Here is a 25140-nt window from a genome sequence, read left to right as displayed (position 1 = left end):
AGAGGCAGGCAGAGAGAGAGAGAGAGAGAGGGAGAGAGAGGAGGAAGCAGGCTCCCTGCTGAGCAGAGAGCCTGATGTGGGACTCAATCCCAGGACCCTGAGATCATGACCTGAGCCGAAGGCAGAGGCTTAACCCACTGAGCCACCCAGGCGCCCCGTGAGTCTCTCTTCTTAATTCCTGTGTGTTGCCAGGGAAAGTGGGAGGAGAGAACAGGGTGTGACTACTAATGGGGCTGTCTTCTGGGGTGATGAAATTTTGAAACTAGGGAGAGGTGGTTGTTGTACAACACTGGAAATGTACTAAATGCCCTGAGTCATACATTTTATTTTATTTTATTTTTTTAAAGATTTCATTTATTTGACAGAGGGGGGGGTGAATACAAGCATGGGGAGTGGGAGAGGGAGAAGCAGGCTTCCCGTGGAGCAGGGAGCCCAATGCAGGGCTCCATCCCAGGACACTGAGATCATGACCTGAGAGCAGACGCTTAATGACTGAGCCACCCAGGCATCCTGAGTCATACATTTTAAAAGTTAATTTTATGCTATGTGACTTTCATCTTGATTAAAACACACATGCACAAAGTGGTTTCTCTTCGCATCTACTGGGATGGCCATATATACATACACGTATGCGTGTATGTATATATAAATAGATACAGATTTATTTATTTTTTAAAAGATTTTATTTATTTATTTGACAGACAGAGATCACAAGTAGGCAGAGAGGCAGGCAGAGAGAGGGGTGGAAGCAGGCTCCCCACTGAGCAGAGAACCTCATGCAGGGCTCGATCCCAGGACATTGGGATCATGACAGGAGTGGAAGGCAGAGGCTTTAACCCACTGAGCCACCCGGGTGCCCTGATTTTTTATTTTTTTAAAGAAAGAAAACAAACTAAGTGTTGGGAAAGATGTGGAAAAATTGTAACCCTGACATGATGCTGGTGGGGATGTAAAACGGTGCAACCATTATGGAAAACAGTTTGGCAGTTCCTCAAGAAACTCAACAGAATTACCATATGAACCAGCAATTCCACCTATAGGTATTTACCCACAGGAATTGAAAAGAGAGACTCACCTGCATCATATGAGGGTTACAATTTCTCCACATCTTTTCCAACACTTCTTTTTCTTTCTTAAAACAGACAAGATACAGACACATGACCATCCTGGTGGTATGAAGAGATACCTCCTTGTGCATGTGTGTTTTAATCAAGGTGAAATTCATGTAGCATAAAATTAACTATTTTAAAATGTATGACTCAGGGTATTTAGTACATTCACAGTTGTACAACCACCTCTCTCTAGTTTTAAAATTTCTTCATCACCTCATCAGTAATCACACTCTGTTCTCTCCTCCCCCGTTCTCTGGCAACCACTAACTTACTTTGGCTCTGTGGATTTTCCTCTTCTGCATATTAACTTTTCATTTAGCATTTAAAAAACAATATTTTATTTATTTATTTGACAGAGAGAGAGAGAGAGAGATCACAAGTAGAGAGGCAGGCAGAAGGGGAGGGGGAAGCAGGCTCCCTGCTGAGCAGAGAGTCGGACGCGGGGCTCCATCCCAGGACCCTGAGATTATGACCTGAGCTGAAGGCAGAGGCTTTAACCCACTGAGCCCTTCAGGTACCCCTCATTTAGCATGTTTTTGAGGTTCCTTCAAGTTGTAGTATGACTCAGTATTTCATTCCTTTTTATGGCTATATTCCACTGTATGGTTATACCTCAATCTGTTTATCCGCTCTTCCACTGCATTTGGGATGAATAATGCTACTATGAGTATCTGTGTGCAGGTTTCTGTTTGGGTGTGTTTTCATTTTTCTTGGATTAGAATTGCTCAGTCACATGATAATTCTATGTTTAGCCTTTTGAAGAACCACCAAACTGTTTTCTAGTAGTAGCCGCACCATTTTATAACTATGAACAGCAATGTACGAAGAGTTCTCATTTCTCCACATTCTTGCTGACACTCATTTCCATAAAAAATACCTATATATATGTGTATATATACATATATATCTCCGTCTCAGTGACTGTGAAGTGGTATTTCATTGTGGTTCTGATATGCACTTCCTTAATAACCAATATGTTGAACATCTTTTCACATGCTGATTGGCATTTTCTTTCTCTTCTTTGGAGAAAGGTCTATTCAAATCCTTTACCCTTTTTAAAATTTTTAAAGATTTATTTTAGAGAGAGCTTGAGCAGGGCGTAGGAGCAGAGGGAGAGGACGAATCCTCAAGAAGACTCCCTGCTGAATGTGAGCTCGACACAGGGCTCAACCCCATGACCCCGAGATCAAGACCTGAGCTGAAATCAAGAGCCAGCTGCTTAACCAACAGAGCCATTCAGGCACCACCACCCCACCCACCCCACCCCTGCTTTTGCTCATTTTTAAAAAATTGGGTTTTTGTTAGGTTGTAAGAATTCTATATTCTGGATACTAAACCCATTATCATATAAATGATTTGCACATCCCTTCTCCCATTCTGTAGGTCATCTTTTCACTTTCCTGATGGATAAAAGTTCTTAATTTTTATGAAGTCTTTGTACCCTGCAACTTTGCTGCATTCGCTCAGTAGCTCTAGTACTAGTTTTTTGGTGGATTCTTTGGGATTTTCTACATATGGAATTATGTCACCTGGAAATAGTTTTACTTCTTTTCAATGTGGGTGCTTTTTCTTTTTGTTGCTCAAATGCTCTGCCAAGACTTCCAATACCATGTTGAATAGCAGTAGTAAACTTACAAATCCTTTTTTAAAAAAATATTTTTTAAATTTTAATTCAGTTAATTAACATATAATGTATTACTGGTTTCAGAGGTACAGGTCTGACTCATCAGTCTTATGTAGCATCCAGTGCTTGTTACATCACATGCCCTCCTTAATGCCTATCACCCAGTTACCCCATTCCCCCACTCCCCTCCAGCAACCTTGTTTCCTATGATTAAGAGTCTCTTTTGGTTTGTCTCCCTCTCTAGTTTCATCTTGTTTCATTTTTTCTCTTTTCCCCTATGATCCTGTTTTTTCTTTTTAATTCCATATAGTAAAAAAAAATAAATTCCATGTATCAGTGAGATAATTGTCTCTGATTTCACTTAGCATAACACCCTCTAGTTCCATCCACATCAGTGCAAACAGTAAGATTTCACTTTTGATGGCTGCGTATTGAATCCTTACCTTGTTCCTGATCTTCGCAGGGAAGCTCTCAGTCTTTCACCAAGTATGCTAGCTGTGGGTTTTCCATAGATACCCTTTTATGATGTTCTGCAAGTATTCCTAGTTTTCTTGAGTGTTTCTTCATGATAGGGGATTGAATTTTGTTGTCTTTTTTGCATCAATTGATCATGTGGTTTTATTTCTTTGTTCTCTTAACATGGTGTTATTATTTTCTTTTGAACTACCCTTGTATTTCTGTGATAAATCCCACTTGGTCATGGTGTTTAATCTTCTAAAATGTGCTTTTGGGGGAGGTGGGCCTGGGTGGCTCAGTCAGTTGGATGTCCAGCTCTTGATTTCAGCTCATCTCAGGGTCCTGGGATTGAGCCCCAATTCAGACTCTTTGCTTGGCTGAGTCTGCTGGAGATTCTCTCTCCCTCTGCCCTTCTCCTCCTCTCTAAAATAAATAAATCTTTAAAAAATAAATGTGCTGCTGGATTTAGTTTGTGTTTTGTGGAAATTTTTGCATCTATATTCATAAAGGAGATCAGCCTATGGTTTTTCCCCCTTATCTGTCTGCAGTTTACTTAATTTTAAATCCGTAACTAAGACGAAAAATAAGCCAATTTTATAATTCTGAGCTGATCTTAGTAGTGACAAAGAATATTATCAAAAGAAATTTTAAATCTTCCTGAAACATAAAATCCAAGACTTTAGTGATTTAAACTTGAGATTTTCTTATGTCTACCATAGAGAATGCTGTATGGTTGGCATTGGAAAGAGAGGTTTGCCTAGGGTTCCATGATGGCTGGTTATTAGATAAAATAGTAATTTGGCCTCATGACTCCGTGATAGGTGGTCAGCATCTTAAGAAGGAAATGTGAATTGAAACATAGACCATGAAGGACATCTGCCCCTAAGAACAATAGGTTTTTCTTGACTTCCTTTTATGTTTCATTCCACCTTCCCACTAGAGAAAAAAAGTTAAATTTTTAAAATTCCTTCAATGTACTTCTGTACATGACCATCTATTATATTTCCTAGGCATTTAGAAACCTGGGGTTAAGAGCAAAAGCTGGCTGCCTAATTGTTTGCCCTGATAGTTCAAAGGTATTTTAACACTGACCACATCAATTCCCAATCTTTATTCAAACTGCTCCCTACTGGCCAGGGTAATGAGGGGAAATGGGCATGGAGGAGTATCTGCACAGCAACAGCTAACAGCAAGCTAGTGACTGAGCAGAGCTGGCCCAGTTCTCAGAAAACCTCCCTCCTAAGCCATCTGCCCTCCATCTTACAGATTTACCAAAAATGCAAGCTGATTAAGGCAAGCAAGCAAGCTTGGTCAAGCCTATGAAGTCTGTTGCATAGCAGGGAAACCATTTTGCCCTTGTCGGCTGTGGAAGGCCCTGCGTAAACAGCCGCCAAGCCTTTCCCGTGGCTGACCCTGTGCATGTGCAGCCCAGACACCAGCAAAACAGACAAAAACCTCACATGTGGATGGGAAGGAAGGTATGCACATACATAAACTGGTCCTCTGGGAATCTTTCAGTTAGGTTCTTTTTAGCTTGGATGACAGCCTGGCATGCTTTAGCGGTCTGCCAAGCCTGTTCAAATAAATGATTTTTGAAGTATCTTCTCTAAACTCCTTTCTACTGGGGCGCCTGGGTGGCTCAGTGGGTTAAGCCGCTGCCTTCGGCTCAGGTCATGATCTCAGGGTCCTGGGATCGAGTCCCGCATCGGGCTCTCTGCTCAGCAGGGAGCCTGCTTCCCCCTTCCTCTCTCTGCCTGCCTCTCTGCCTGCCTCTCTGCCTGCTTGTGATCTGTCAAATAAATAAATAAAAATCTTAAAAAAAAAAAAAACTCCTTTCTACTAATTGAAACTAGATGGCAGTGTCGGCTCATTCGTTCAGCTTCACATTTTCACACATGCCTACTATCCAGGAGAAGCTATGAGAGCGGCACCAAGAGCCCACAGGCTCCAGTGTCAGTAGATGGAAGATCTGGAAGAGAGGCTATTGCCAGACATGCAAACTGCAGATGTCGGCCAGGCACCTCCCCAAGCTCTGCCAGGATTTCGAGGAAGGAACCGTTAGCCTCACCCTTACTGTGACCCTTATCTTCTGCTGAGGCCTTTCTTGCAGCCTGGAAACTGCAGGTGTGCCCTAGGGATGGGAATCTTCTTTGGGCTTGGCCATCCCAGGGTCAATCCACTCTGGCAGTGGAGGAGTCTAGCTCATCTTTCAGCTGTGCAAGGATGACTGGGTAGGGGGTTGCAAGGCTATCCCTAAGTCATTAGGTCAAGCCATAGGAAATTGTATTTGACCATTCTGACCTTTGAAAATGGCCGTTTTGTGTGGTTCAACCTAAACTTTCGTAAGGGAAAAGGCAAGAAACTGAAGCCCAAACTATTGTCTGCAGTAGATTCTATTCGATCTATTAGAAGTAGAATAGGTTTCCTAGAACATTAGTCTCCCAATTCATTTTTTCATCTTTCATCTTGTTTAAGGTTCTGTTATGGGGTGAACCATGTCCTCCCAAATGGCATGCTGAAGTCCTAATCCCCTACCTCATCATGAGAACATATATGGAAATGGGTTTTTTTTTTTTTAAGTAGGGTCCATGACCCTAGTGCAGGGCTTGAACTCATGACCCTGAGATCAAGGCCTGAGCTGAGACCAAGAGTTAAATACTTAACTGACTGAACCACCCAGGTGCCAGAGAAATGGGATCTTCATCAAGGTAATGAGTTTAAAGCAAGGTCATTAGTGTGGGCCTTACCAATCACTGGTGGCCTTATAAAAAGGGGAAATCTGGCCAGAGGGAAGATGATGGGAAGGCAGGAGTGATGCATCTACAAACCAAGGAATCACTGAGGCTACCAGCAGCTAGGAGAGAGACTTGAGCAATCCCTTCCCTAGAGCCTTGAGAGGGAGCTTGGCCTTGTAGAACTCTTGATTTTGTATTTCTGGTTCCAGAACTGTGAGGCAATGAGTTCCTCTGTTGTTTTAAATCACCCAGTATGTGATACTTTGTCATGGCAGCCCTGATGTGAAGGTCTGAATGTTTGTTCCCGCCCCTGCTTTCGTATGTTGAAATCCTAACACCCAATGTGATGGTATCAGTAGGTGGGCTGTAGAGAAATATGTAATAAAGTAGAACCCTCGTGTGTATCCTAATAAAAGAGGATCTAGAGAACCTCTAGCCCTTCCTACCATGTGAGGACACAGTGAGAAGGCATCAGCTCTAAGCCAGTTAAGCTAGCCTTCACCAGGTGACTGTGCTGGTGTTTGATCCTTGACTTTCTAGGTTCAAGAGCTGTGAACAATAAATTTCCGTTGGTTATTTTGTTCTGTATTTTGTTATAGCAGCCTGAATGGATGAAGATACCTGGGTAAGTAAATACAGGTTCCTTCCAGTGAAGATCAACTATGCTGTTGGTAAGACACAACAGGACAGCTTACATTGAAAATGGTACAGCTATTTAATCCCTAGGATTCAGAGTTGAGGTATCGTTCATTCCTAAAGGAACTAGTTGTGCTTCCTACTGTGGCCAAAAAAGATTTGTTTGGATATAATAAAGCGAGCTTTGTTATTTACCTCTCTCTCTCTCTCTCTCTCACACACACACACACACACACACACACACACACACAAACTTCCTTCAGTTTTCTGGCATTTTCTAGCTTGTGGTAAGAGTTTCAATATGAATTTTCTTCAGTCGGCAATGGGGCAGACACCATGCTTATGCAACCTTAAGGAGCCCATTCAAATTTAGGAGAACCAGAAACTTATTCTGAGGACACACAAAGAACTGCTGATACTGTCACAGAGAGTCCTTCTGTGTTAAGAGTTTAGAAGGTGCGAACAGCTCCTGGAGTTGTATCCCGAAGATTTGTTCAGGAAGATCAGTATTAGCGGCTTCACCCCTTGGGGGGCCTCAAAAGCAGGTAAGCAGGGCAGGACCAGAGACACCAGCTTCTTCTGGAGGGAAGGAGAGCCCAGTGCAGGTTGGTGCAGAATGCACCAGAAACTTTTATGGCGAACTTTTTTTAGGATCCAGTTTTACAAATAAGCCTAAACAAACAAAATAAAAGAAGGTGATTGTAAGTTGGCTGACTACAGTTGGATGGGACTTCTCTGAGTAGAAATGTATACATAAGGAAAGGGATTTTCACTCGTATTTGTACCTTCCCTCTTTGGGCCTACTCTCCTTTCTTAGCCAAATTAAGAGTCAGCTTTTGACTATCCCAATACAACAGCGCCTCCAGGAACCATCCGCTCCCACTTGGTCATTTTCATGGTTCATTACCACTTCCATTGGAGAGAGTCAGGGAAGTGAAAGGAGGTGAAATTACAACTAAGCCACATGGAACCTTTGATACTGAAAGCTTTAGGGAGACAGGACATATAAATCACAGCCTGGAATGGAGTCTTTAAATTTGCTATGGATTCAAATTATTCAGGATCCTATTCCTGCTTCTTTTACCCATCATTTCTGCAAACAGCTACTAATTGGCAGGGGGTGAGGAGGAGGAATAAATATTAAGACACAAAAAGGAATAATTGTAAAGGAAAAAAATTAATAAACACAACTACATTAACGTGAAAAAAAAAAAAAACTTCCATTCATAAAAAAGATACCTTAGAGCAAATGAAAGAAAACTTACATACTGGAAGGTGAGGCTTGTATGTCCAACAAAAACACTAGTTTAATACAAAATATAGAGAGCGCCTGGGTGGCTCAGTGGGTTAAGCCACTGCCTTCGGCTCGGGTCATGATCTCAGGGTCCTGGGATCGAGTCCCGCATCGGGCTCTCTGCTCAGTGGGGAGCCTGCTTCCTCCTCTCTCTCTCTCTCTGCCTGCCTCTCCATCTACTTGTGATCTCTCTCTGTCAAATAAATCTTTAAAAAAAATATAGAAAGAACTCCTATAAATCAGGTAAAAAAAAACAACAGAAGAGGCTGAACAAATAGGAATTTTACAGAATGGGAAAAAAATACAGTAGAGAAATAATATGATGAAATGCTCATCTTCATGGGTGATTAGGAAAATGCAAATCAAGATCACACAAAAATAACATTTTACAACCATTTCACTGGCAAAAATCCAGAAGTCTGACTTTACCAAATGCTAGAGAGGACAGGGCTCAACGGAATCTCATATATTGCTGGTGGGAGTATAATTTATTAACAGCTTTAGAGAACAAGCTGGTTTCCTCTCTGAAAATGAACACTCCCATACTCTACTACCTATATGCCAAGCTCTTGCCCATGTACACCACCAGAATGCTCACAGCAGCCCATTCACGAGTCCAAGGCCCATGGGAGACCTGAGTGGCTCAGTCCGTTAGTCGACCAACTCTTGATATCGGCTTAGGTCATGATCTCAGGGTCGTGAGATTGAGGCCCACATCAGGCCCCAGGCTGGGTGTAGAGTCTGCTTAAGATTCTCTCTCCCCACCCTGCCCGCCCCCCTACTCTCCCTGCCTGTCTTTAAAAAAATAAAGTAAAATAGAAATAAAAAAGAATCCAAAGCCCAACATCAGAAAAGGATATAAATCCACTGTGGTATAGTAACACAATGGAGTATCACTAAGTAGGAAAAATGAGGAAACTACACGCCAACAACAGAATGAACTTCAGAAATGTGAAGCTGAATGAAAAGACAATCAACTCTCAGAAAAATACATACAGTGTGATCTTTTTACAAAGTTCAGAACAACTAAACTGTACATTCCTTAAGTACACACATATATTCTTGATAAAACTTATTAAAATAAAAAATTAGGTATAAGCAAATATAACTTTTTTTTTTTAAATTTATTTGACAGAGAACACAAGCAAGGGGAGTGGGAGAGGGAGAACAGGTTTCCCACCGGAGCAAGGAGCTCGATCCCAGAATCCTGGGATCATGACCTGAGCTGAAGGCAGACACTTAAAGACTGAGCCACCCAGGCACCCCTAACATTTTATGTTTATTATACTTCAAAAACCTCAGGAAAGCAGGAGGATGAGATGGGAAAAGTAATTAGATAGAAGATGATAGCAAGATTCTGATTCTTGGCTGATGGTAGGTTTTCAGGGTGTTTCTTATTAAACTGAAAAATACTTCAGTGAATAAAGAAATAAAAGATGACTGTTTCATGCCATCAATGATGCCTACTGTGTCCTAACTCAAAGATTCTGATTAAGCCAAATGTGGGCATCTGAGGTCCATTAAATAAAACAGAACAGGGGTGCCTGGGTGGCTCAGTGGGTTAAGGCCTCTGCCTTCAGCTCAGGTCATGATCCCGGGACCCTGGGATCGAGCCTGGGATCGAGCCCCGCATCGGGCTCTCTGCTTGGCAGGGAGCCTGCTTCCCCCGCTCTCTGCCTGCCTCCCTGCCTACTTGTGATCTCTCTGTCAAATAAATAAATAAAATCTTTAAAAAAAATTAAAAAAAAATAGAACAGAAACAAACAAAAAGCACTGGATATCTAAATTAACTCGTCTACCAGCTGAATCTAAGGAATGTAAGGCTTTAAGGGCTCCTCCCTTGCAAAGGCCCAGTCAGTCGAGGGGCCATGAGTAACTCAGGGATAAAATCTGGAACCACTTGTGGTGAACAGCTTAGAGAAACCACAGAGGCAAGGGACCTGCATGTCCAGACGGCAGCAGCAGTAGCAGCAATGCTGCAGTTTCTTTCCTCTTTTTAAATAAAGACTCACATTTGTACCCAATTCTGCATTCTTTAAACCGTGCAAGTTTTAGGTGCCACGAAACCTAGCTCTTGTCCTGCTAATCCACTGACATGATCATGCCACAAGCTACACACAAGGGCCTATGGTGGCCTCTCCCTCCAATCTACCTGGTCCTCCTCCCAGAGGAAACCAAAGTTTGTGTGGCACTCCTGAAGGTCTATTCAACACAAGAATATACAAATACTTCCCCCTCTCTCCCACTTTTTACTTTGAAATGTCAAGCTGACAGAAAATTGTGAGACTAGTACAAAGAATGGTCTCCTCTGGCACCATTGGAGATTAACTTGCCAAAATGTGTGTAAAATGACAACATACGATGTTACTCACAATGTTATTTCTAAGAGCAAGAGACTAGAAAACATTCACGTCCAAGACCTTCAATTCCAACCAACACCACAGCATTCATTCTAGTTTTCTCTTTCCATATCTGGAAATCCCTTCTCTGACAGTAAGGCACCTGGCTCCCCTCTTGGCAGCCAGCCTGTATAGATGCCACCGTCCCACAAGTCTCTGACACCCTGCACTGGGCCACCTGCACTTCATTCCACTCGGGCTCCAACATGGTGCTAAGCCATCATAGCCATACCTCACCACAGCCATACCTCACCACAGCCTTTGGTCAATCCCAAGGCTATCCTGCTCACTCTACCTAATGGCTTTTGGAATAAATTATTCAGGAAGGAGGGAAGGAGTAAAAGGGAAAGAGGAAGAAAGGGTAAGAGAATGCAAAGGGTCTCTACATTTTCTGTATTAATGATAATGATACCACATTCACAGTCCTGTATCTTAGGGTTTTCATTCAATATGTATTAATGAGCTAGCCCCATAGCTAAAGAATTTCCTTATTATTTATGGTACCATAACATTCCACAAAATTTCTTGTGGCACACACAAAAATGGTTGCTCAACCAGTCTCCTACTGAGGCCTATCTGTGTTCTACCAATCTTTTGCTCTCCCAAGTATCTTTACAAGAGTAACACAATTACTGTGATAGTAGAGCAACATATACATTGTAATTTTGCACACTTTAGTACACCTGTGGGATAAATCCTAGAAATAAGTGAAAAAGAGTACAATGACTTTGTAGGGGTGTTTGTTTTTTGTTTTTAGATTTTATTTATTTGACAGAGAGAAACACAGTGAGAGAGGAACACAAGCAGAGGGAATGGGAGAAGGAGAAGCAGGCTTCCCACTGAGCAGGGAGCCCCACATGGGGCTTGAACCCAGGACTCTGGGATCATGACCTGAACCGAAGGCAGACGCTTAACGACTGAGCCACCCAGGTGCCCCATGACTTTATAGTTTTGATAGACTTTGGCAAGTAGCTCTCAACAGTGTTTAAGAATACCTTTAACTTATATTTTTACATGATAGGGAACTGAGAATTTCTGGGCATTTGTGGGTTATAAAGCCAAAGCAAAACAAAAACAAAAACAAAACCCAACCACTTCCAAGTCCCCAAACACAAAACCCAAGAAACTAAACCAAACCAAAAAAAGACATAGTAGCAGTTTCTTACTTGTTGCCTCAGAGTATAGGGTCTTTTCATCCACACTTTGGACATTACAGGAAACAAACAGTTTCCTTCCTTCAATTTTATCAAGCTGGCTATTTATCACAACAACAGAACAAAGGGGGATAGGCCTGCAGAAAAAAAAAAAAGAGACAAAATTTGTTTTTATTAAATTTATATAACACTGAAATGACCACGTGCTTGTGAAGGGCTGGAAATCTCTGATAGCTGGTATCAGCATGTGACAGACAGAACTTTCTCAGATCAGACACCCCTAACCCGGGGCTGAACCCAGGCTGCCCTTGATGTTAGCCTCAGAGACCACGAGGATTCCAGCTTTTCAATGGCATAGGCTGTCCCATCTGAGAGCAAACTCTGAAGGGTACTGGAATCCTTTAAAGAAATGAAAACAGGGCCATGGGAGGTCTCGTTTTCTATCATAATCCAAATTTCTCACCCAATCCCCTTTAGAGTGACTGTCACTAGAAAGACACCCAATAACAACAAACTGCAGGTAACAGCTTAATGTACTAAGCTAGGGCCGTCCAAGAGAACTTTCCATAGTAACAGAAATGTTCCACCTCTGGTGTAGTTGTCCACTACAGTAGCTACCTTACAATGAATACCCAAGAGGGGCTGCTGAATCTTTAAATTTAATAAATTTGTATTTCATTTTAAATAGCTACACATGACCAGTGGCTACAGTGGCCTTTGGGAATCCTGGAGACAGAGTGCCATGATGAAAGAGGTACCTTTTCAAAGGTGAAGTGTTACTTGGCAGAAATGTAACGTGGAGCAGGATGGGGTCTCTGCTCCTACAGTGCCACCACGGAAAGGAACTACTCCAGGTGGAAGGGAAGTCATCACAAATGATGACGCTCCCATTAGCTTTTCCTGAACCTCCTGATAGAACAACCAAATTCCACTTTTATTACTTTAAACATATTTAAATATATTCTTTATCATGTAGAAAAACCATCTCTAGAATCTAATTTTATAGTATAAGTAGTATAAAACTATTTGTTTAATGTCAATGTATAAAAAATATACACTGTAAAAATATATTTAAGTATAAATGTATAGTAAAATGTATATATATAAATGTATAAAATAAAGTCAATGTAAAAAACCACTGACTATATGTAAAGATGACCATTTTTCCCAAGTTGATTTTTAAGTTAATGCAACTGCTATCAAAATCACATTTTGTTTTTTGGTAGCTTTTAGCAAATTTATTCTAATTTTCATTTGATTCATTCAAATGATACAGAGGTGGTTGGTAAGACACAGGATTATATAAGAGAAGGTATGGTGACAGTTTGGGTGAGGAGTTAAAAATCTCAAATACAATACAGAATCACCTTGGAGCCACCAGTTCTTGACAGTAACTAGCATGCAAGTTCAGACCACAGAAAAGAGTTGGTATGTAGAAATAAGGAGTAGATTTAAAACCCAGAGCTTTTCTCTGCGCTTTAAAAAAAAAAAAAATCTGTACATATTCAACAATTACCCCTTTCTTTGTTTTGGCGGGAGGCGGGGGTAATGGGTAGACGTTTTATCATTTACCCTGGGTAAGCATTCAGGAAATGCTTTGTTACCAGTCTGACTCCATTTCCAGCCGCAACCCTGTGGAGTTTAGTTGAGTAATGTCTATACCCGAGAGTAGGCGTGCATGTATATATAATGCTCTGGGTGAATGAAAAGCAAAATTAGTTCTTTCAGAAATGTTCTCTTGGTTCTGATTAACGATAAAAATAAAAGCTGTTAAGTTTCCACAAAAAAAAAAAATCTCAAATACAATTAGGAATAAAGGAAACTACCTCAACATAATAAAAACCATGTAAGAAAAGCCCTCAGCTAACATCATACTCCATGAAGAAAGACTGAAAGCTTTTCCTCCTAGATCAGAAACACAACAAGGATGCCTACTTCTGTCACTTCTATTCAGCAATTTCACTTCTATACATTAACAATGAACAATCAGAAAAGAAAATCAAGAAAATAATTATATTTAAAATAACAGAAAAATAAAATACTTAGGAATAAACATAACCAAGGAGGCAAAAAAACCGTGTACACTGCAAACTACAAAGCCCTGTTAAAAGAAATTAAAGACAGAAATAAATGGAAAAAGTATCTGTGTTCATGGACTGGAAGAAAATACTAGTAAGATGTCAGTAGTATGCAAGCCAATTTACATATTCAATGCAATCTTAGAAAATCCCAGTAGCTTAATTTTTTGCAGAAACAGAAAAATCCATCCTAAAATTCATAGGATTCTCACGGGACCCTGAATGGCAAAAACAGTGTTGAGGGGTGGGGAAGCAAGCTCCAAGTATCACACTTCCGGATTTCAAAACATATTACAAAGTAATAAAAACAGTGTGGTACTGGCATAAAGACAGACATACAGACCAATGAAATAGAACAGAGAGCCCAGAAATAAACCCTCTCATCTTGGTCTAATGATTTTCATTAAGAGTATTAAGACCACTCAATGGACGGTACCTGGGTGGCTCAGTTGGTTAAGCGTCTGCCTTCCCAGGTTAAGTTCCTGGGACCGAGTCCTGCATCAGGCTCCCTGCTCAGCAGAGAGTCTGCTTCTCCCCTTTCCCGCTGCCTGCACCCCCTACTCGTGCTCTCTCAAACAAATAAAATCTTAAAAAAAAATGCAAATCAAAGCACAATGATGTATCACCTCATACCATTAGGATGGCTACTATCCAACAAAAGCAAAAACAAAAAATCCATGATAACACAGGCTAGCAAAAAGATAGGCTGCTGATGGGAATGTAAAATGATGCAGCTGCTATGGAAACATGCACAGTGGTTCCTCAAAAAATTAAAAATAGAGCTACCATGTAATCCAGCAATTCTACTCGCTGTTTGGTACTTACTCAAAAGAACTAAATGCAAGATTTCACGGAGATATTTGCATATTCACATTCATTACAGCATCATTTGTAATAGGTCAGCAGTGGCAACACCCCAACTGTTCAATGATGGATGAATGGATAAACAAAATGTGATATATACATGATGGCATATTATTCAGCCTTAAAAAAGAAAAAAAAAATCGTGGGATGCCTGAGGCTTAGTTAAGTCTCCAACTCCTGATTTCAGCTGTCTCAGGGTTGTGAGATCAAGCCCTGCACTTGGCTTGGCACTCAGCAGGGAGTGTGCTTGAGATTCTCTTCCTCTCCCTTTCTCTGTGTACCTCTCCCACCTGCTCTCACTCTCTAAAATATATATATATATATATCAATCTTTAAGGAAAAAAGAAAGAAAGAAAAAGAAAAATCCTGTTACATGCTACAACATGGATAAAACATGAGGACATTTTGCTAAATAAAATAAGCCAGTTACAAAAACAGAAAATGTTGTATGGAGTCCATATATACATATATATATATATAAAGTCAATTCATAGAAACAGAAAGTAGAATGGTAGATGCCAGGGGTTGTAAGGACAGGAAAATAGGGAGTTAAGGTTTAATGGGTATAAGGTCTCAGTTTTGCAAGATAAAAAAGTTCTAAAGATTAGTTTCGTAACAATATGAATATATTTCACACTACTCAAAAAATGTTAAAAATATAAGGCAAAGGGGTGTCGGGATGGCTCAGTCATTGAGCATCTGCCTTTGGATCTGGCTGTGAGATCCTGGGGTCCTGGGGCTCAAACCCCGCCATCAGGCTCCCTGCTCAGCAGGAAACCTGCTTCTCCTTCTCTTACTCCCTCTGCTTGTGTTCCCTTTCGCTGTGTTTCTGTCAAATAAATAAATAAATAAAATCTAAAAAAAAAAATATATATATATATATATATGCCCATTAAATCTAAAACACCACTGTGGGGATGGATGCCTGGGTGGCTCAGTCAGTTAAGCATCTGCCTTGGACTCAGGTCATGATCCCAGGGTCCTGGGATTGAGACATGCTCCTTGCTCAGCAGGGAGTCTGCTTCTCCCTCTGCCTGCTTCACTTGCCGCTCCCCCTGCTTGTGCATGCTCTGACAAATAAATAAATCTCTAAAAAAAATTTAAAATATCATAAAGTAAGATACCAAAAAAAAACTAAATACCATGTGAACTCATAAACTTACTAAATGTTAAGAATTTTCCAGCTGTGACACAGAAATGGCCGAACAGCAAGGTTATCCTGCCCACCATGAGAACACACCTAATATTTTCCTAGTCTTTTGCACTATTCTCCACTCAAAAGAAATCAGCAATCTTTACAGAGTAGCTACTATATGTCTTGGCATAGATACACCTCATTGTTGCTAAAATAAAAAGTAATGAATTTGTTAGTAACAACACTAACAATAATAATAATAAGCCAACACTCACTGAGTACTTATATGGCCAGATATTGTTCTAAGTGCTCTACATGCATTCACTCATTTACAGCTCATAATGACCCTATATTTATGGTGGATATTATTATCCTCTTTTTAAAGATGAGGAAATTAAAGCATAGAGAGGTTAAGAAACCTAAGGCCACACAGGTGTAAGTGGCAAAATGGGCATTTGAACCTGCTCCAATGTCTGTCCTCTTAACCACTACATTATACTGTCACTCTGGAGACAAAGTACTTAAAATTCCATCTGGAAAGAACTGAAAGGACAGGACCTAGGTCCAAAGAAACTCCTAACAGGCCAAATGCAATTTAAGCACAGAAAAGAGTGTGATGATTAGGACTACGTTATGGAAAGCCAGGAGTCCCTAATGATTCTGAAAAAAGGGAAAAAGTAACACAAGAACTATAAAACTATAGCTATAATTAAAAAATAAGGATGGGTATGATTGGATAGGTTTAATTTTTGAAGCAGTTTACATACAGAGAACAATGAAGATAAAACTTATGTCGGCCTTCACAGTATTTTACTCTATTAAAGGTCATGGTAACAGCTGAGCTGACAGGTGAAAAGAACATCTATGCATATTGGTGGATTTACACCAGACAACTGCCATTTGGGGGTTTATATATGTCTGGCACAATCTAAGAGCCCTCATTAACCCTCTCCCCACATCAACAGGCAGAGAACTGTCAGGAAGCCAAACAATTCCAGAAAATGCAGGAATGGTACCCTTTACAGAAAGGACTGATTACAGAAAAGAACCAAGTAGAAAGAAGGCAAATGTGTTGCCCACCTGAGTATTTCTGAAAGAGGTACTTTCATAAGAAGAGATGCTTCCATAAGAAGCATTTCCTTTACCGTGTGCACACCAATCTCTGTCTCAAGGTCTGCTGCCTGATCCAGGACATGTAAGAAGCAGGTAATACCCAGGAATTTACCTTCTAAAACTGATGTTGAGATTGGCAGTCATGACAGCTCCCCCAGTTATAAATGCACACATACCAACAGTAGAATCAATCATGGTTGCAATGGCACCTCCGTGAAGGAATCTAGTTAAAACAAAAGAAAAAGAAGAAAAACGTTTTCAGAAGGTCTAAAAACAGAGCCTCTGGAGAGAAACTACCCAAGCACATCTCCATATAATTTACTTATGAAAGGTCCACTTGGTCCATGTTCAATGAACTCAAATAATATCCATGTCACCAGATTTATTTCATTCTTAGCATAATACTATAGTGTTGCTAATACACCAGAACTTAATGGTAATCGGATACTAATTCATTTGTTTTATTTAACTGTATATAACACTGTATAAAAATTAAGAAGTGCAGGGGCGCCTGGATGGCTCAGTTGCTATGCGGCTGCCTTTGGCTCAGGTCATGATCCCAGGGTCCTGGGATCAAGGCCCACATCAGGCTCTCTGCTAGGCAGGAGGCCTGCTTCTCCCCTCCCACTCCCCCTGCCTGTGTTCCTCTCTCGCTGTGTCTTTCTGTCATATAAATAAATAAGGGATCGAGCCCCACATCGGACTCTCTGCTCGGCAGGGAGCCTGCTTCCTCCTCTCTCTGCATGCCTCTCTGCCTACTTGTGATCTCTGTCAAATAAATAAATAAAAATCTTAAAAAAAAATAAAATAAAATCTTTTGAGAAATGTAGGAAAGGCAGATCAACAAAGAAAAATAAATTAAAAATTGGAAGGCCTATAATGCCACCATCTAGTGACGAATCAGTTAACATGTTAATGATACTCTTTTGCCCTGTCTCATACTTTTGAGATTTAATATTTATAAACATCTTTCCATGTCAATAAATATGTATCTACATTGCCACTTCAATGCCTTTATTGTAGTCTATGGATATGTATGACTACAAGCTAGCCATCTTTCAGATGCTACTAATCAATGGGATGCTATCATTCTTACCCAGGTATTCCTTGCAGGTAAGGACCTCCTTGCAATATGCAAACTGTCCTGTTTTCAACAAGATTATGGAACATCGCATATTCAAACCCCAGACCTTCCTCAAGGCTTCTGGGAAAGAGCCGAGCCTGTGACAATGGTTCTTCTTTCACAGGCTTTGCATCTGTAGGGAAATGAGGTGGATGAGCATATGAGAAAACAGGATGAGAAAGATGCCCTGACAGAGCTAAGCATCTGTACTGTGCAAGAACCACAGGTTAATGGATGACTGATTAAAATGTCAATCAGGTACAAAATTAGAGGGAATGGGAGCATTCCACAGAAACAGAATATAGGGTCTTGGGGCACCTGGGTGGCTCAGCGGATTAAGCCTCTGCCTTCAGTTTGGGTCATAACCCCAGGGTCCTGGGATCAAGCCCCACATCAGGCTCTCTGCTCAGCGGGGAGCCTGCTTCCCTCCCCTCCTCTGCCTGCCTCTCTGCCTACTTGTGATCTCTCTGACAAATAAATAAATAAAATCTTAAAAAAAAAAAAAAGGAATATAGGATTTTTGCCCTTATGGACTTAACAGTCTAATTGGGGACAGAGTAAACATAAATGAAATCAAAACCAAGTACTTACTCACACATGGCAATCAGGAAATATAGTATATCAATGCTGAAGGTACACTAAATCAAACAGTAAATAAGGTACAAAGTCTTCTTGGAACAAGTACGGTTTAAATGGGATTTAAAGAAAATTAAGTGTTAACAGTAGGGAGGTTTTCTCTGCAGAAGTGAGTCTAGCCTCAGCAGAAGAAAAGTTATCATACTGAATCAAAATCAGGTCCAGTTCAGTTGAATATTCTGTGTGACTAGGACTCTAAAGCCCCAAATTCAGGGTTAGAAGCATTAAGGTTAGTAAAATCAAATTAGTGAGTTGTAATCAGACTTTAAAAGAAATAGAATGCTTCCAGGCAACAAACAGTATTCTTATTTAGACACGCTTTTTCAGTTACACATCTGTGCCCAAGTTGTGTGTTAGTGGGCTGCGAGTCAAAACACAGGTCACTTCCAAGCAAAGACTGAAAGCTATTGTTCTGAAGGTAGGGCGTGTTTAAACTTACACACCAATGTTAAGATTTAATTCCCCAGGGCGCTTGGGTGACTCAGTGGGTTAAAGCCTCTGCCTTTGGCTCAGGTCATGGTCCCAGGGTTCTGGGATCGAGCCCTGCATTGGGCTTTCCGCTTAGCGGGGAGCCTGCTTCTTCCTCTCTGCCTACTTGTGATCTCTGTCAAATAAATAAATCAATCTTAAAAAAAAAAAAAAAAAAGATTTAATTCCCCAAACTCTACTTTCTCGGCTCATCATGATTTGCCATGCCTAACACTAAATTTCTTTTGTTACTAAACTTGTATTTACAAAGTTTGAAAAGGATAGAAGATGAGACTACTTGGGAGAAGAGGGGAGAATGCCTTTATTTTAGGCTATGAACATCCCCGGGGACAGGTGCCCTTTTAGATTCTGTCTACTCCACAAGTGGCATACATTGTGTATGCACACACTATATGCACTCTAGTGGCTGTGGAGAAAATTAAGGGAGCCAGACAGTTAAAATGGAGGACCAATATCATAGGAGTTGGGAAAAGTTGAGTTCTTTGCCTAGAACTTGTTCCATCCTCCACACTTTATCCAGACAGTGAGGAGATAGATAAACCTCAATGACTCTGAGAGCCATCCAACTCTGACACTGGAACTTCAGTTAATAAGCAACAAACCCTTCTAATTTTTTACTTAAGAGTTGAAAATTTCTGGGGTGCTTGGGTGGCTCAGCGGGTTAAGCCTCTGCCTTTGGCTCAGGTCATGATTTCAGGGTCCTCGGATCGAGCCCCAGATCGGGCTCTCTGCTCAGCAGGGAGCCTGCTTCCCCCTCTCTCTCTCCCTGCCTCTCTGCCCATTTGTGATCTGTCAAATAAGTAAGACCTTAGGAAAAAAAAAAAAAGTTCAAAATTTCTGATATAGATTACCAAACCCTGAGGTTACCTCACAGAAATGAGAAAACAAAGATGTAAAGTAAGTTCTGTTAGAAATGCAGACTGTCAGGCTCTACCCTGACCTACTCAAGTGAGGCCTGCATTTTTAACAGGACTCTCAGGTGCCTCATATTCATGTTCAAATTTGAGAGGCACTGGCCTTTTACAACACAGGATAGCAATGATGATAGCAGGAGTGACATGGTTGGACTTGCATTCTGAATCACTCTGCCAGCTGGATGAAAGGAGGGATTGATGGGGATGAGAAAGATGAGGGGAAGACCACTGAAACACTACAAAATTACGGTCACCAGCTTATTCCCTGGGTGAGGTGACTGTCCCCAGCGTTAGAGAGAGATGATGCAGCTAGATTTGTCCAGGGTTGGGGTTTTCGTAGATAAGTGGGCCAGAAGTTCAGACAAATGAGGTCAAAGAATTGCTTCTGTGAGCCTTAAGCAAGCAAGATGGAAGGAAGACAACCATGGTCAGGAAACTGTCTAAATGTGTGAATGCGGAGGCTATTAACTTGTTACAGGTAAGGCTCAGGATGTCTCTGGCTTGTACAGCTGGGGCTGGGTAAAGAGAGTTCACAGCTGACAGGAAGCTAAGTGAACTGAAATGATGGGGACTCAGATGGTGAACCAGGTGTTGAAATACTCTGTATGTGAGGGAGAGGTTGGCAAAGGACAGCCAACACAGAGGGTGACAATGTCAGATGGTAGAAACCCCGTTCAAAGGAAGGGGTTTCTAAGAGGAACAGGAAATATGGTTGAAAGCAAGTGTGGGTAACAAGGAGTCCAAGTCCCCCACACCAAATTCAGAGAGAGTCAAGTTTCAGGCAAGAACCACGAACCATGTGGGAAAGGAGCCCTGGAAAACACTGGTATTTAAGGAGCAGGGAGGAGAGAGAGAAGACTAGTCAGAGAGGTTTGTGAAAGCCAAGAGAGAAGTTCCAAGGAGAATGAGATCAACAGAGAGGTCAAGTACTGTAAGGGCCAAAAAATGCCCTCCAAATTTGGTATTTAGGTCACTAGTAGTTTAAGTAAAGAAACTTCCATAGAGCTGTTAGGGGAGAAGCCAGATCACACTGTTAAAGACGTTCAACTATGTGACAGGATGAAGAGCTAGAATGGAGTTAGTAATACAAGTTACTAATTTTCCCCTTCATTTGTAAAACAAAGTAATTCTTATTTTTCTCTATTGGCAGTTCTATAAAGAAACTTGTGAACTCTACCATTTTTCTAGGTTAAAACTAGTTTTATTTTTCTTTCCTTCGTTCTTTCAACAAATGCTGAAGTACCTACCATGAGGTATTGGAGGCAAGGAATAACTTGCTCAAGATCATACAGCTTTAAACTGTAGAACCCAACTGGAACCCACACACTAAACTTCAACAGTAAAGTAGGAAGCTGTCAGCTTTTGGATGGTGTCCAAAGCCATGTGAATGAATGGGATTACCAACAGAGTAGCTGAGATGTGGGGGTACCCTAACATTAAGACTTAGAGGACAATGAGGAACCAGCAAAAGACATGGACAGGAAAAGGACCAATGAAGTAGGGGAGTGTGAGGTCTTGAAAGCTAAGTAGAGGAGTGTGCAGCCTTGGAAAGGAGGCACTGGCTGTGCCAAAAGCTGAGAGGTCACTGGTTAGCATCGTGAAGGTCACTGTGCCCTTGACAAGAGCAGTTTCAATGAAGTGATAAAATTCTGACTGGAGTGGGTTCTAGAGCAACTGGAAGAGAAAGATAGAGTTGTGGCATGTCTGGCACTGATGACAAAGACCCAGCACAGTGGGAGATGTGTAAGTAGGCCAAAGGGGGGGGGGATGCAGTGCACAGAGACAAGGCTCAAGAGGAGCCGTTAACAGGAAAAACAGGAAAAAGCAGAACACCAGGCCCAGATGCAGGGAGTGGATAAATGAGGCAGAGGGTGGATGGAAGTTCTTTTCTGAATGCTTTTACTTTCTCTTAGGGTTACAGGAGGCAGATCAACTGAAAGCAAGGCTTGAGAAGGTAGGATATAGTCTTCTAGGACAGCAGGAGCATGAACAGACAGGCAAAAATGAAAAACGCTTCTCAGGCAACATTAAGGGCCTACTCAAGGTTATTTTGTAAAAAACCATACTAATCCTGAGGCATCTGGGTGGCTCAGTCAGTTACCCGTCTGCCTTCAGCTCAGGTCATGATCTCAGGGTCCTGGGATTGAGTCCTACCCCACCCCACCCCCACCAACATCAAGTTCCCTGCTCCACCAGAAGCCTGCTTCTCCCTCTTTCCTTCTCCCTTTTCCTCCCTCCTCACCCCCAACTTGTGCTCTTTCTCTCTCACAAATAAAGAAAATCTTTTTTTTTTTTTTTTTAAGATTTTATTTATTTGATGGACAGAGATCACAAGTAGGCAGAGAGGCAGGCAGAGAGAGAGGAGGAAGCAGGCTCCCTGATGAGCAGAGAGCCTGACGCGGGGCTTGATCCCAGGACCTGAGATCATGACCTGAGCCGAAGGCAGAGGCTTTAACCCACTGAGCCACCCAGGCGCCCCACAAATAAAGAAAATCTTAAGAAAAAACAAACAAACAAAAACCCATCACAATCCCCAAATTATCCTCAGGGATGAGTTTGGATGACTAAAAGATAATGAGTAAATTGTATAAGCTCTGTTTACCATCTGTTTACTAAGGTCTATTCTAGAACTACAGTACTTAGGGCAGCAGAAATGCTCAAAAGATAGTTAGTTATTGAAGGAGCAAATCCTGGATTTGCAAATAAGCAGCCTAAAAGGTCTTTATAGCCTGACTCTAAAAATGAAGAATATATTAGGTATATACATAAACTTCAGTAAGGTTCAACGAGTTGGCCACGTAGGTGCAGAAAAAGGGAGACCAACAGTTCACACAAATGACACAGGGTGTTTAGCGGACTCTTAGTGGAAAGTGGGACATGGCTACCCACCTACTGCTAATGTCTTATTCTAAACTGAAAGGATATAAATGGTTTCAAGCTTAGTTCTGGGAAACACACACTAAGAATTCTGAGAAACTGGAACGTGCCCTGGAAAAAGCAACCAGGCTTATAGAACTGAAATGTCCTATGGGAAAAATACCTGAAAAAACAGAGAAGAGAAGCCTGGCAACAAGAATTGTCAGGCACAGGTGCGAGATGCATGTATCTAACTTCTACACATGAAAGGATGTGAAAGGATGCTTACTCTATGTGTTCCTAGCTGGTAGACCTGAAAAAATGGGTGAAAGGCATAAGAGTGACTGTAGCTCAATACAGTCTAAGGAAGAAATCACTAATAATTTGAGCTGTCCAGAATGGATAAAGCCCCTTTGTCCCAAGCACCCTACGACTGGAAGGGTTCAAGTGAAGTGCGGATGAATGATCCTAAGGGTTACTACAGAAAGCAAGAGAAGAAGAAGTAAAAGTTAGACTACAGTAGTGGGTCCCAGCCTTCCTTCCGTTCCAAAACAAGGGAGCCCACTGTTCTTTCCAACAGCAGCGGCTTAGTAAGAGTGCTGGGTTATGAGTTCCACAAGGGTGGGGCAGCCCAATTTTTTTCTTCATTGCTATACCCCAATGGCTAGCATAGTGTCTGACACACAGTAGGTGCTCAGTAAATATTTGTGTAAGGAAGAAAGCTAGTAATCTGAAGAGAGAGAAGAAGGAAGTTGCAATGATGACTAAGACCCCTCCCTAAGTGATTCTGATGGTCCATTCTTATATTCCAGACTAAATATTATCTTCCAGGTCCCAACTCTCAGATTCTATTGTCTCCATTTTATCCTGGTTTGATTTAGCTAATTAATACATTTATCTCAATAACTATCCACACGTGTAACTTTTTAAACTTCCTGACATTTCTAGGTCACGGATTCCTTTGGGAATCTTATGAAAAACACCGATTGGTCCCATAAAAAATGGACATTCCTTAGGGAAGGAAGACCATCACTTTGTTTATCTGAAAGTCTGACATACTTCTTACATTCTCTTGAGGGCAGGTATTTCAAGTGTTCGTTTCTGTTTTAAATGCAGAAGTCTAGGGGCGCCTGGGTGGCTCAGTGGGTTAAAGGCTCTGCATTAGGCTCAGGTCATGATCCCAGGGTCCTGGGATCGAGCCCCGCATTGGGCTCTCTGCCTACTTGTGATCTCTGTCAAATAAATAAATAAAATCTTTGAAAAATAAATGCAGAAGTCCAATTTAGAAGCCTAACTGGGCAATAGAGCGTCACCTAAAATGGCAGATAAAAAAGGTTTTATTACCTCCACTTAAAGGGAGATAAAACCAAAGGTTGAGTTCAGTAAGACTGGCTTTTGCAATGTGAAGATCAAACCAGTTTAAAGAACTTTCAACTTCTAATTGGTTAACATCATAACAGAAATCAGCGGTTCCCTAATTCCAGGACCAACTGCATCCAGTGTTGAAGCTTGTTAGAAACAGATTCTCAGGCTCTACACCAAAGGGTCCAAATGATTCAGATAAGGAGAAACACAAAGGAGCTTAACTCTTTAGTTAGTGTAAAAGCGGTAAACCTATGCAGACTTGGGAACAAAAGTTTTTCAAGTTTTCAGATGTGCCCCCTTTAAATCGTAACAGCTGGCCTGTGATTTTCACTCCTACCACACCCAAGAAGGGAGGTAACGCAAGCAATGGGCTGCTGCAGTTACTTCTTTTCCCCTGGTTATCTCCCATGTATACATGAGATATACATGTTAATAAACTTCATTTTTCTTACTAATCTGTCTTTTATTACAGGGTTCCCACCAAGAACTTGGAATTATTTTTCCTCCCCTATAGTTTCTGCTGACCCAGAAAGTACCCGCTGAGACATATCATTTTTTCCAGAGCCTACAGATGGGATCAAACAGGCAGAAGCCAGCCAAAGGTAAGAATTCTTACCAAACTCTGCTCTCCCAGATCTCCATCTGTAGTGCCCGGACAAGAAAGGAAGGTAAAATGTTGTTTCACCCTTCCTAAATTCAGCCTAGTAGGAGAAAAACACGTGTAAGAATTAATTTTTTGAACTGTGGCTCCTGGATTTGCTTTCAGGTACCCACTGGCTATCAACCCTTTCTGCTGCTGCCCCTCGGAACAATTTGTTACTTAAACTATAACCCCTGGAGGATTTTACTAGTTGCCAAGCACATTGAGATATGGTCTTAAGAAAAACATATACTGGCTACAGGTCTTTGGGGAGAAGGACGATACGTGACCGTGAAGCTGGGCAGCTGGGGATGCCCGGCTTGCTCAGGGCGGAAGGCCGCCCCTTCACAGAAGCCGGGCAGCCGGGAACGCCCGGCCTGTCCAGGGCGCAACGTCGCCTGCGCCTGCTTCAGGGAAGCCGAGCACCCGGGAACGCCCGGTCAGCTCAGGGTGGAACGAAATACCGCCTGCTTCCCTTTTCCGGTTATTGCTCCTTTCTCTTCCCAGCAGCGCCCGT

At 41.6% G+C, this 25140-nt stretch overlaps 1 protein-coding gene across 4 annotated transcripts in view; it reads right to left on the bottom strand.

Annotated features, from left to right (window-relative positions):
* Positions 1-6623: 6623 nt before the first annotated feature.
* LOC111162045 (thioesterase superfamily member 4) overlaps positions 6624-25140 on the bottom strand; it is a 36056-nt gene continuing 17539 nt past the window's right edge. Inside the window, exons 3-7 of one of the 4 annotated variants that reach the window (XM_022526227.1) lie at positions 24600-24684; positions 17697-17856; positions 16713-16823; positions 11423-11547; positions 6624-7235 (exon numbers count right to left, since the gene is read on the bottom strand). In XM_022526227.1, the coding sequence (XP_022381935.1) occupies positions 7195-7235; positions 11423-11547; positions 16713-16823; positions 17697-17856; positions 24600-24684 (522 nt within the window). In that variant the 3' untranslated portion in view covers positions 6624-7194. Of the gene's footprint in view, positions 7236-11422; positions 11548-16712; positions 16824-17696; positions 17857-24599; positions 24685-25140 lie in introns of those variants that run through there. The other 3 variants (XM_022526228.1, XM_022526229.1, XM_022526230.1) reach the window with 3 other exon arrangements.

Source organism: Enhydra lutris, unplaced genomic scaffold, assembly GCF_002288905.1.
Source record: "Enhydra lutris kenyoni isolate GAN:26980312 unplaced genomic scaffold, ASM228890v2 scaffoldscaffold88, whole genome shotgun sequence".
Taxonomy (NCBI): domain Eukaryota; kingdom Metazoa; phylum Chordata; class Mammalia; order Carnivora; family Mustelidae; genus Enhydra; species Enhydra lutris.
Note: the sequence above shows the minus strand (reverse complement) of the source record. Positions and strands in the feature narration are given on the sequence as shown.